Raw genomic sequence first — 13,318 nt, 5'->3', positions numbered from 1 at the left:
GCTCAGTTCTTTACTCCTGCCCGTTTCTCCTGCATCCAACTTCAAGAACTGACGGTTCACTTGCTGCCTAATATAACCCACCCCTTGACAGGTGCCATTGTAACAAGATAATCAATGTTATTCACTTCACCTGTCAGTGGTCATAATGTTTTGGCTCATCGGTGTATATTATTCTCTCAAATTACAACCGTATTTCCTCCATATACTTACAGATGATGATGGTCAATCCTCAAAATCTCATGAAATGGCAAACCATTCTTTTAATTGTGTCCTCCATGAACTTGCCAGTAATGATCGCAACTCAAGGTAAGTGCTGGAAATGAAATAACGTTAATGACTAAATGACTTCAATAGCTTTGATAACTGCACAGTGGCGAGGACAACGAAGCATTTGTGCTACAGTTGCCTTGCGTTGTTCTATTTAATTTAAACAAGTTAAAAGTCAGTTACAATTCTCATTCACAGCCATCTACCCTAAACCGAGGGGTGCATTGATCTGCATTGGGTTCAGTCTTTTGTCCTTATTCCCCTTCACTGCATTCCGTGAGTTCATTCCAAACTCCATTACTTCTCAGAGTGATCTTTCCAGTTGCCTTGCCCTCCCGCCCCTTACTCTGTTATCACTTATCCTTAGCGTAGACACAAAATGCTGGAGTAACTCAGCGAGTCAGACAGCATCTCTGGAGAGGACTGGGTCGAGAGACCCTTCTTCAGATCAGATATATCACCCGTTCCTTCTCTCCAGAGATGCTGCCTGACCCGCTGAGTTACTCCAGCATTTTGTGTCTACCTTCGATTTAAACCAGCATCTGCAGGGTTTTTTCCGACATCACTTATCCTCACCTCCTCTCCTCCACAACAGATGTAGACAGATCCACCTTCCCAATTGCTTCTCTTCTCTTCTCTTCTCTTCTCTTCTCTTCTCTTCTCTTCTCTTCTCTTCTCTTCTCTTCTCTTCTCTTCTCTTCTCTTCTCTTCTCTCCTCTCCTCTCCTCCCATTTTCTCAACTCCAATGTCTCCTTTTAACCCTTTGCTGACTTTGGAAAGTCAGTTTTTCCCAATTGCATTAATTGAAAGAAAATAGCCAACTGTGCTTGTTTTCTGTCCCACGCCTCAGTCACAAGCCTGAAGCTCTCTCTTGCTCTTTCTCTCTGGCTCTCTCTCTCTCTCTCTGGCGCTCTCTCTCTGGCTCTCTCTCTCTCTCTCTCTCTGGCTCTCTCTCTCTCTCTCTCTCTCTCTGGCTCTCTCTCTCTCTCTCTCTGGCTCTCTCTCTCTCTCTCTCTGGCTCTCTCTCTCTCTCTCTCTCTGGCTCTCTCTCTGGCTCTCTCTCTGGCTCTCTCTCTGGCTCTCTCTCTGTCTCTCTCTCTGGCTCTCTCTCTCTCTCTGGCTCTCTCTCTCTCTCTGGCTCTCTCTCTCTCTCTGGCTCTCTCTCTCTCTGGCTCTCTCTCTGGCTCTCTCTCTCTGGCTCTCTCTCTCTGGCTCTCTCTCTCTGGCTCTCTCTCTCTCTCTCTCTCTGGCTCTCTCTCTGGCTCTCTCTCTCTCTCTCTCTCTGGCTCTCTCTCTCTCTCTCTCTCTCTCTCTCTCTGGCTCTCTCTCTCTCTGGCTCTCGCTCGTCTGGTGCAGCAATAAACCTATTTTCAAACTTCCACAGGCGTTGCCTCAAAGTGCTGATGCCTGACAGTGTCTGCACGTAATGATGGTCTACACTCCCCCCTGAGCCCAGCTGCCTCCCCACCCCTCGCTCCGGCCCCAACCCGCTGCCTCTCCTCGCATCTCCCCACCCCTTCAGGGGCTCCACTACCACCCCCACCACCCCACCACTACTCCCCGCCGGAGCCTCGCTATCTCCCCTCCCCACACCCATCCCGGAGACCCTCTCCCTCTCCCCCTGAACCCCGCTATTCCACACCCCCCTCCCCACCGTAGGTCCACTATTGCTCCGCTATCCCCACCTCCCTCACCAGGAGCCCGCTCTGATCTCTCCCCCTCTCCCCCTCACCCCCTCTCCCCCCCTCTCCCCCCCCTCCCCCTCTCCCCCCCCTCCCCCTCTCCCCCCCCTCCCCCTCTCCCCCTCTCCCCCGGGGCCGCACTGTCTCCCCTTAATTGGCTCCAGTGTCCATCATTCGTGGGTTCAGAGTTTTTCCAGGAGAATCCCGGCACGGATGATGGAAAGATCTCTTTCTTCTTCAGTGAGACTGGCAAAGAATTTGATTTTTTTTCTGAGAATACAATTGTTTCACGGGTAGCCCGAATTAGTGACGCGAGTTCAGTCAGAAGAGAGGTGTCTTTCTTGGTTGTGGGGAGAAGGCAAGAGAATGGGGTTGGGAGGGAGAGATGGATCAGCCAGAGCAAGCAAGATCATGAGGGACCCCTGCCACCCCAGTAATGGACTGTTCCAGATGCTACGATCAGGCAAACGCCTCCGCTGTCACGCTGTAAAAACGGAGAGGATTGTCAACTTTTATAACCCCAGAGACTAAATTTTTGTCTACACTATTTATTTTTAGTAACTTATTAACTTATTATATGCTGTAACTGTAATTCTTTTTTGTGCACAATCCGCAGGCATTGCCACTTTCATTTCACTGCACATCGTGTATGTGTATGTGACAAATAAATTTGGCTTGACTTGACTTGACTTGAATGGCAGAGTAGCCTTGATGGGCCGAATGGCCTAATTCTGCTCCTAATAAGTACTTGGTCGTCCCCCTTCCCCCTTCCCTTCCCTCTCCCCCTTCTCCCTCCCCCTTCTCCCTCCCCCTCCCCTTCCCCCTCCCCTTCCCCCTCCCCCTTTCCCTTCCCCCTTCCCCTCCCCTTCCCCTCCCCCTTCCCCCTCCCCTTCCCCATATTTCTTACCATTTCCCTCCCATCCTTCCTCCCCAGCCCCCTCTTTTGTGCAGTTTCCCTTGTATTGCTCTAACACACACTCTGCACACATTTAACTTAGTGTCTCTCTCTCTCTCTCTCTCTCTCTCTCTCTCGCGCATGTATGTAATTAGTCATGTACACACTTCTCAGCACATAGTTCTCCCTATCATGATCACTTTTCTCTCACATACATTTCTTTAGGACCTACCCATACACATTCCCAATCAGTTACATCAAACTTATTTCCAGAAATCCTAATATTGTGAATAAAATAACTATAAACACATGACAAGATATTTTTTCCTTTTTGTCATTCTATATTAGTGTAATAAAATGTAATGCATATATACTTACACTGTTACAGAAGTGCTAGCTTCAGACATGAATAATGTACTTCGCTACCATAGTTTCATTTTGAGTTTAACATATAATTGAAGGGGTTGGTGCAACATAGTGCTAACCCTCACTTTTGTGAAAAATGAGTTCCATGTATTAACACGATCCTTACCCACTACCCTACAACCTGTAAAAAAAATCATATTTAAATTCAACCGATAAGTTGGTCAAATAACATAGGCGCCTTCTTGTTTTTTTTGTTGTGATTTATGGATTTTTCAAATGTGAATGTCTCATTTGTGGGTTAGCAGTATATTGCACCAACCCCCTCAATTTTAAATCATTCAAAAATGAAATTCATAAACAAGGATAACACTTTCTATTTCTGTCATTCATGATAAGATTTATATCATTTTGTGTGCGAGATATACAGGGTTGCACTGTTTCGCATATCAGCTAATAGACAATAGACAATAGACAATAGGTGCAGGAGTAAGCCATTCAGCCCTTCGAGCCAGCACCGCCATTCAATGCGATCATGGCTGATCACTCTCAATCAGTACCCCGTTCCTGCCTTCTCCCCATACCCCCTCACTCCGCTATCCTTAAGAGCTCTATCCAGCTCTCTCTTGAAAGCATCCAATGAACTGGCTCCACTGCCTTCTGAGGCAGAGAATTCCACACCTTCACCACTCTCTGACTGAAAAAGTTCTTCCTCATCTCCGTTCTAAATGGCCTACCCCTTATTCTTAAACTGTGGCCCCTTGTTCTGGACTCCCCAACATTGGGAACATGTTTCCTGCCTCTAATGTGTCCAATCCCCTAATTATCTTATATGTTTCAATAAGATCCCCCCTCATCCCTCTAAATTCCAATGTATACAAGCCTAATTGCTCCAGCCTTTCAACATACGACAGTCCCGCCATTCCGGGAATTAACCTAGTGAACCTACGCTGCACGCCCTCAATAGCAAGAATATCCTTCCTCAAATTTGGAGACCAAAACTGCACACAGTACTCCAGGTGCGGTCTCACCAGGGCCCGGTACAACTGTAGAAGGACCTCTTTGCTCCTAACCAATGAAAAGATCAGGTCCTGGTTTATACCAGCTCTTCACCTCTTCCCCCCCCCCCTTGTCTGAAGAAGGGTCCCAATCTGAAACATCACCCATCCTTTTTCTCCAGAGATGCTGCCTGGCCCGGTGATTTACTCCACCACTGTGTCTATTTGAATTGGATTCATGCTTCTGTACCATGTCAGGCAGCATTGGTCATTTTAGTGGCTGTCAAGGGTTTTTAACTAATCAATTCACCAATTCAATTTTTTTGTCTCTAAGTATAAAGTTAAATGTCTTTTCAATTATATTGTGGACACAGTAGAGTTTTATTGTTTGCAAATGCCTAATCTCTGCTTCCATGCCTTTTTCAAATAAAACAAAAAGAGATACAGCTCATGGAGGTGAAATTAAAATGAACAGAAAAAGCAAAGAAGAACAGTTCATTAAATATGATCAATTGGCCTGATACAGACAGAGTGGATCTCTAGTGCAAATATTCAATCAGTAACATCCAAAGTTTAAAGATCACGAAGCAGCAACAAGAAATAGTTATAAATGTCAACTATCAACTTAGCGAAGAAGTTGAACAAAAATAATTGTTTGCAAACATTTTATATACGAAGAAATCACAGAAAGTTGTGAACACTGCCCAGTCTAGCACACAGAACCTGCCTACTAAAATGGCGCTGAAATTTACCCATGACCTACTACAGTTTTTAGGGTTGAGTGGTCTATCTTGCTCCTCCATTATCTTTGCTTATTAGTACATTCAAATCTGGAAAATGACTTAAAAACAAAGAAGGAATTATGAATATGCAATTTTGTGATGATATCGGTGAGCCCGTCTCAGTAAAGTAGATTTCTATATTTGGAATCTTCATGCACTTTTGTGTTTTTCTTTCTTTGTAAAATGAAGCTAGCTGCAGTGGAAGATGTGTTTCCAGGTACGAGCGACGCCACGTTTGCAACTGTGACAGTGAATGTATTCGTTATGATGAATGCTGTGAAGATTACAGAGCTCTCTGTACATCAGGTAAATAGCAGCTCAACATCTCGCCCAATGTGTTGAAACATTTATTAACCTCTGGGAAGTACCTGTCCAGGAAACAAATCTCTACCTATTCAAAGATAAAATCTTGCACTCTGATTTCAAACTAACAAAAAACCTGAGTGGGATACATAAATTCCAAAAGTAGCTACATTTGTTCTCGTTTAACAGATATGAATTTAATCAAGTGCTGTCTTATATTGTCATGTTATTTCATAATCTGCAGAATGCAAAGGCTCATTTTGATAACCAGCCCCAAAATACACACTTGTGTATCTCAGCTTATTGGTTATTCTTATGTCTCTGCATGTTGCCAGAAGGTATGTGTGTGTATAGTGAAAATGTAATGTAATTGTGTGCACACAAAGCAGAGGGCGATAGCCATATTCATCCTCCACTTTCAAAACTATTCCAGCTGAGATGTTACTGAAGATAGCCGGCAAATGCTGAAGTAACTCATCCGGGCAGGCAGCATCTCTGGATAGAAGGAATGGGTGATGTTTTGAAATGTCACCCATTCCTTCTGTCCAGATATGCTGCCTGTCCCGCTGAGTTAATCCATCATTTTGTGTCTATCTTTGGTGTAAACCAGCATCTGCAGTTCCTTCCTACACATGAGATGTTACTGAGTTACCTTGCTCAGTACTCCATCACATTCTCGAGACCAGTCAACAAAGTGACCATGTTCTTTGCACACTCCTTTCTTGATGTATTCAAACAAAAGTTAGATCTAGCTCTTAGGGCTAAAGGAATCAAGGGATATGGGGGGAAAGCAGGAACGGGGTAATGATTTTGGATGATCAGCTATGATCATAATGAATGGTGGTGCTGGCTTAAGGGCGGCATGGCCTATTTCTGCACCTATTTTCTATGTTTACCATATAGTATACCAATCCTGTTCTTTGTACAGAAACCTCCTGTTCTGGACGCTGCTATGAGAAGCATCAACGAGGACGAAAATGCCAGTGTGATTCCACCTGTGTGAAATACGGTGACTGCTGTGCTGATTTTGATGCAAACTGTGGAGGAGGTACGATAAGGGTACTGCTGCCAAGCTGTGGGTGCATGTCTTAAGTTTTCTTTCAAATTTTCTCTGTGGGTTACGCAAGATAACATTTTAGCTGAAGTTAATAATGACAATGTTTGATGACTCGAGCAGTAATATCTTAAAAACTAAGAGAAAAATCTGGCTTGTGTTGTATTGATACTTCAATCAGCACTGGTCCTTTCCATTTCTGAAGCAGCTAGGAAACCTTTCATGAGAAACGTGCCTGGAGTTTCTCCTGCAAGAGAATTAACAAAGAATAATAACATAAAAGATTGTTTAAATTGCTGACACCTAATTGAATTATTAACATGTGGAGCTGTAATTTATCTTCAATCAAATCGTAAATCACAAAAAAAATCAGAAACCTCCATTTATATTGCAATTTGAAAGATCTAGATGAAAAGTAGCCATTTGACTCTCACCTGCCCAATGCATTAAAAAACCGTGAAGTTTCCCATTATAGCATTTCAGTTGTTCCTTGCCCATGAATTTAGAAATTCGCTCCTGGTTGAATGGATTTATAGATTTGCTTTCAAAGTAATAATTTTTTTAAGATTCAGTTCACCTCTCCTCTATTGCTGGTCTCTTTCTAATGTTGTCACCTGCATGTAACGTAACAAGTCTAGATGTGTAACTTTGTTTTCATTGGAGTTACACATCTAAAATTGCTTTTTTCCCCCCAAAGATAAACGTGATTGTGACTACTCCTCGAGAACTCTGGCCACCATTTTCCCCAGAGGTCTGATGTTCTCTCTATCCTCTCCCACCTCCCTCCCCAACACTCTGGCATTGACGTGTGTCCAAACACAAACATTTCTGTCTCTAACCACCCCACCTTCAGGCCTCGATTAACAGCCATCCTCATTCTATGCTGCATTTAGGTTCCCCAGCACTAGACCTGCCTACTATGGACAATCCTGAATTAAATATTTCTTGATTTGCCATACAATAATTTTTGAGCATGTTTTAAGTGCCCAATATCAATTTCTAGTCCATGCTGTTCTTTTTTATTCTATTGCTGGCACAAACTGCATTATAATTACAATAAACATGAACTGTAAACATGAGAAATAAATTGTGATGATTCACTCTGAACTAATTTTTAATCGTAGACATCCGGAAAACTCCCACGATTGCACCTACAAAGTCACATTTACCAGTCACCAGCTTCACAAAGAAACCAACAGCAGGCCAAGCTGAGATGATCAGTGATACTCTGCTCCAACAAGATTCTGCCAACCATTTGAATGATAATGCAAAAATCAAGGAAGAACACTTGAAGCCAAGTATGGAACAGTTTTCTTCTAACAAATTGGGATATGCTCAATAGTGTGCCGCTCAGCCATGTGTCAAAACCTTTTTAAATTAGCACCATTGTCAAATGTAATATTTATACTGCACCGTGCAGTCAGATTCTGTGTGCAGATTCTAGGCTGATAACTGCGTTATGCTATTGAGCTGCTTCAGAACAACAATAATAATAATACATGCTATTTATCAGCAGGCATGGACTCCTTAACTTGCATGACAAGAAGAACCTTTTATGGAAGGCCAAAGAACAAGGATCATTAGACTGGGGAGAAATTCACAATGTATTAATAAAAACTATTGAAAGCCAACTGTAGAAAACACAGTTTATGGTGAAATGATTGATAATAGACAATAGGTGCACGAGTAGGCCATTCGGCCCTTCGAGCCAGCACCACCATTCACCGTGATCATGGCTGATCATCCACGATCAGTACCTCGTTCCTGCCTTCTCCCCATATCCCTTGACTCCACTATCATATAAGAGCTCTATCAAACTCTCTCTTGAAAGCAATCCAGGGAATTGGCCTTCTGAGGCAGAGAGTTCCACAGCTTCACAACTCTCTGAGTGAAAAAGTTTTCCCTCATCTCCGTTCTAAATGGCCTACATCTTATTCTTAAACTGTGGCCCCTGGTTCGGGACTCCACCAACATCGGGAACATGTTTCCTGCCTCTAGCATGTCCAATCCCTTAATAATCTTACATGTTTCAATAAGATCCCCTCTCATCCTTCAAATTTCCAGTGTATACAAGCCTAGTCGCTCCAGTCTTTCAACATACGACAGTCCCGCCATTCCCCGGATTAACCTAGTGAACCTACGCTGCACGCCCTCAATAGCAAGAATATCCTTCCTCAAATTTGGAGACCAAAACTGCACACGGGTGCAGTCTCACTAGGGCCCTGTACAACTGCAGAAGGACCTCTTTGCTCCTATACTCAACTCCTCTTGTTATGAAGGCCAACATTCCTTTGGCTTTCTTCACTGCCTGCTGTACCTGCATGCCTACTTTCAGTGACTGATGAACTAGGACACCCAAATCTCATTGTACTTCCCCTTTTCCTAACTTGACACCATTCAGATAATAATTTGCCTTCCTGACACCAAACTGGATAACCACACATTTATCCACATTAAACTGCATCTGCTATGCATCTGCCCACTCGCACAACATGTTCAAGTCACCCTGCATCCTCATAGCATGTTATGTTAACAAAAGCTCTGGCAATAGTTAAAGGGGACACAAAAGTAATGAATGAGCTTTAAGAATCACACATTAAATTGAATTAGTTTGAGGAAGAATAGCTTTGCCAGTGAGACTAGAATTGGAATCCCTCTTGAACCAGAAGTCTTAATGGAGAGACCAGGCAGCTGTAATTTCTGGATTACAGATAACGTTAATGATGGACAAACACATGGTCCTCACTCAATACGTGGTGTCCATTGGAGGCAAAGACATTGAAAATCCAGGCACAAAGGTAGGGACTATTGAGGCATCTGTCAGGAATAAGATCCACAGAAATTTCAAAGAAAATTTGAATAACGAGAAACTGTGCAACAACACTTCCCAGAATATTAGCAAAGGACTATGTTAACTGAACACGGAGTTGTCGGCTTCCGTGATTAATTAGGGTAAAAAGAAAAATCACCTGGTGATAAAGTTTGGACATTGCTCACAATCAAAACAAAATCAAGTTTCCATTGTCAAGTAATCAATTGATAGCGAGCGGGAGTATGTGCATAATAAATTAAGATGACTTGTTAGTGAATTATCAGTTTTTCTGATTTATCAAAACTTACTTTTACAGAAAATGAAAAAGCTAAGGAAATTGAAGGATTGACCACCATAAATTCCATCAAATTTGAAAATGGCAAAGATGATCCTAAAATCTTAGATAAAGGAATAATAACTACAACTCGTTCTCCTGTAGATGCTTCCAAGGACACTAAAATGTTGGATAATGGAATGACAACACCTTCTGTTTCAGAAGATCGTACCATTGACTCTACAATGTTTGTGAAAATCATGGCAACATCTCCTGTTCCTGAACCTGAACTCAAGGATTCTGAAACCTGGAATAACAGAATGACAACACCTGTCGTTCCTGAAGATAACTCCACAGATCCCAAAATCCCGGATAAAAGAATGAAAACAACCAATGTTCCTGAGATTGCTTCCACAAATTCAAAAATCTTAGTTAAAGAAACAACGGCAACAACAACTGTTCCTGAAGGTGGCATCACAGATTCTATGTTTTTGGATAAAAGAATGACAACAGCCGCTAGGACAAAAGTTACTTCCATAGAACCTGAAATTTCACATGCACGAATAACAATGCGTGCTGCCTCAGAAGAGACTTCCTTAGTTCCTGGTATATTGGATAGAGGAATGACAACTTATCCCACCCCTGAAGACGGGTCCAATGATTCCAAAATCTTCGATAAAGAATTGACAGCTGTTCCTGAAAGTGATTTCCTCAATTCAAAAATCCCAAACAACAGGATGACGGTGCCCTTGGTCACCAAAGATGTTTCCAACAAGTCTGAACCCCTGAGTGATAGAATAACAACCCCTTCAGTTCCTCTGGATCAATCTAAAAAATCCAGAATCCGGAATAAAGGAACAACAGCCATCATGCCAAAAGATGTTTCCATGGATTCAAAAATCTTGGACAAGGGAACGACAGCCAATGGCTCTAGAATATCGGAGAATGGAATGTCAACTTCTGCTCCTTCCGCAGCTGTTTCCATGGATACGAGAATCTTGGATAAGGGAATGACATCGCTTTCTGGTCCGGTAGGTGAGACAACAGCATCCAAAATATTGTATAAAATTATGACATCTTCCCCATTTCCTGAGGATAGGACCAGGGATCCTAAAATCTTGCATAAACTGGTGACAACACCCTCCGTTCCCAAGGGTAGGACCAGGGCTTCTAAAATCCTTGATAATTTAATGACTACATCTTCCATGTCTGAGGATGGGACCAGGTACATTAAAGTCTTAGGACGAGGATTGACAACGCCCTTCGCTAACGCAGATAGTTTCACAGATTCTAAACTCTTAGAGAAAGGAATGACCACATCTTCTCTTGAAGATGGGAGGATGCACTCTAAAGCCTGGGATAACAGAATGACAATGCACAGTGTTTCTGAAGATAGATCCACTGATCGTAAAAGATTGGATGAAGGAATGGAAAAAAACACTCTTCCTGATGAAACATCCATGAATTCAAAAATCTTGAGTAAAGGAGTAACAATGTCAATTGTTCCTAAACATGGAACTACAGATTCTATGTTTTTGGATAAAGGAATGCCAACAGCCTTGAGCACAAAAGTTGCCTCCATAGAATCTAAAATCTCAGGCACACATATAATAACACACATTATCCCAGAAGAGGTTTCCTCAGTTCCAAGTATATTGGATAGAAGAATGACAACACTATCCACTCCTAAAAGTAGGACCAATGATTCTAAAACACTAGATAAGGAAATAACAACTGTTCCTGAAAGTGATTCCTTCAGTTCAAAACTCCCAAACAATAGGATATCCGTGCCCTCAGTTTCTGAGGATACTTCCATGAGTACTAAAACGCTACATAATAGAATGACAACTCCCTCAGTTCCTGTAGATCATTCCTCAAATTCTAATATCCTGGATAAAAGAACAACAGCAACTTTTATCCCAAAAGTTGCTTCCACATATTCCAAAATCTTGAAGAAGGGAATGACAACAATTGCTGACCCTGAAGAGATTTTTGCTGGTTCTAGAATATCAGGGAGTAGAGTTACAGGATCTGCTCCTCCTGCAGTTGCTTCTATGGGTGCTAGCTTCTCGGATAAAGGAATTACATTGCTTTCTGTTTCAGTAGGTGAGACCACAGCATCTAAAATATTGTATAAAATAATGACATCTTCTACATTTCCAGAGGATAGGACCAGGGATCCTAAAATCATGCATAAAGTGGTGACAACACTCTCTGGTCCTGAGGATAAGACCAAGGATGTGAGAAGTTTTGATGAGGGATTGACAACACCTTTTGCTAATAAAGATAGTTTCACAGATTCTAAAATCTTGGATACAGGAATGGCTACATCATCTGTTATTGAAGTTGGGAATACGTATTCTAAAACCTTGGTTAGCAAAATGACGACCCTTGGTGTTGAAGAAGGTGAGTTTATGAATTATAACATCATGGGTACAAGAATGCAGACACACCCTGTTCCTGTAGAGACCTCAATGGGTTCTAATATATTGGATAATAGAACAACTTCTGTTCCTCTAGATGCTTTGACAAGTTCAAGAATCTTAGATGATGGAATTACATTATTCCCTGTTTCGGCAGGCGTGGCCACTAATTCTCAAAGCTCACATAAAATAACAACTTCTACTTTTCCTGAAGATGGGATCAGATATTCCAAAATCTTGGATCGGGAATTGACAACACCACTTTCTGAAGATACTTCCATTCATTTAAAACTCTTGGATAGTGAATTGGCAGCTCCTTCTGTTCCTGAAAATGAGATTATGGAATCTAAAATTTTATTTCAAACTGTGACACCTACGGCTACTCCAAGTCTAGGAGAAGTGATGACGGATTTTGGAATCCTGCATAAAATAACATCATGGTCCAAAGTTCCTGAGTATAAGATGACAGATTCTCAACTCATGATTAATGGAATGACAATGAACACTGTTCCTCAAGATGGGAGTGTAGATTTTAAAATCTCAGTCGCAGGAATGACAACTCACGTTGCTGCAGACGATTCTTCTTCAGATCCCAATAAACTGAGCCAAGAAATGACAACAAGCTCCATTCCTGAAGATGTGACCAGTAAATCGATGATCCTAGATAAAAAGATAACAACCACTATTCCTGCAAGTGGTTCAGAGGATTTAGAAATCCTGAATACTGGTACCATGATGCTCTCAATTACAGATGTTTCCACAAGGTCTAAAATCTTGGATAGTAGAATAAAAACATACCCTGTTCCCTCAGATGCATCCACAGATTTTAAAATTCTAGATAAAGGAAGGACAACAGCCTTTATGCCACAAAATAACTCCACCGAATCTAAAACCTTAGATACAGATATGAAAATGCATCCAGTCCCTGAAGATGCATCAGCAGGTCCGAATATATTGAAGAGTGGAGTGGGAAATTTCTCTGCTCATGCCAATGCTTCTACTGATTCTGCAATCGTGTCTAATGGCATGACAATGCTCACGGTTCCAGCAGATGAGACCATTAGTTCTAAAATCCAGTCTAAAGTAATGAAGACGTCCCCTTTCCCTGAAGATGCTTCCACAAAGTCTACAATATTGGATAAAGGAATATCTTTAATAACAAATGCTTTTTTTTCTGTGGATGGGATAACAGACTCCAATGTTTTGGATAAAGAATTGGGAGCACCCAATGTCCCTGCAGTGGCTTCCACAGATTCGAACATCCTAGATAATGCAATAACAGCAATAGCTCTTCCTGAAGTTGGGACCATAGATTCTAAAATTAATAACAGTACATCAATGCATGATGCTCGCAGTGTTCTTGAAGGTAAGCTTGTATCACCTAAAATCATGGATAAAGGAATAAAAGCAACCACTCTTCCAGAAGAAGCTTTCACAAACTCAACAGTCTTGAATAAAGGAATAA

At 41.9% G+C, this 13,318-nt stretch overlaps 1 protein-coding gene across 1 annotated transcript in view; it reads left to right on the top strand.

Moving 5' to 3' along the window:
• The first annotated feature begins 218 nt into the window (after positions 1-218).
• Positions 219-13,318, top strand: part of prg4b (proteoglycan 4b) — a 29,196-nt gene continuing 16,096 nt past the window's right edge. Inside the window, exons 1-4 of the mRNA XM_078407846.1 lie at positions 219-306; positions 5,177-5,293; positions 6,219-6,338; positions 9,473-10,461. Coding sequence (XP_078263972.1) covers positions 219-306; positions 5,177-5,293; positions 6,219-6,338; positions 9,473-10,461 — 1,314 coding nt within the window. The remainder of the gene's footprint in view (positions 307-5,176; positions 5,294-6,218; positions 6,339-9,472; positions 10,462-13,318) is intronic.

This window comes from Rhinoraja longicauda, chromosome 11 (genome assembly GCF_053455715.1).
Source record: "Rhinoraja longicauda isolate Sanriku21f chromosome 11, sRhiLon1.1, whole genome shotgun sequence".
Taxonomy (NCBI): domain Eukaryota; kingdom Metazoa; phylum Chordata; class Chondrichthyes; order Rajiformes; family Arhynchobatidae; genus Rhinoraja; species Rhinoraja longicauda.
Note: the sequence above shows the minus strand (reverse complement) of the source record. Positions and strands in the feature narration are given on the sequence as shown.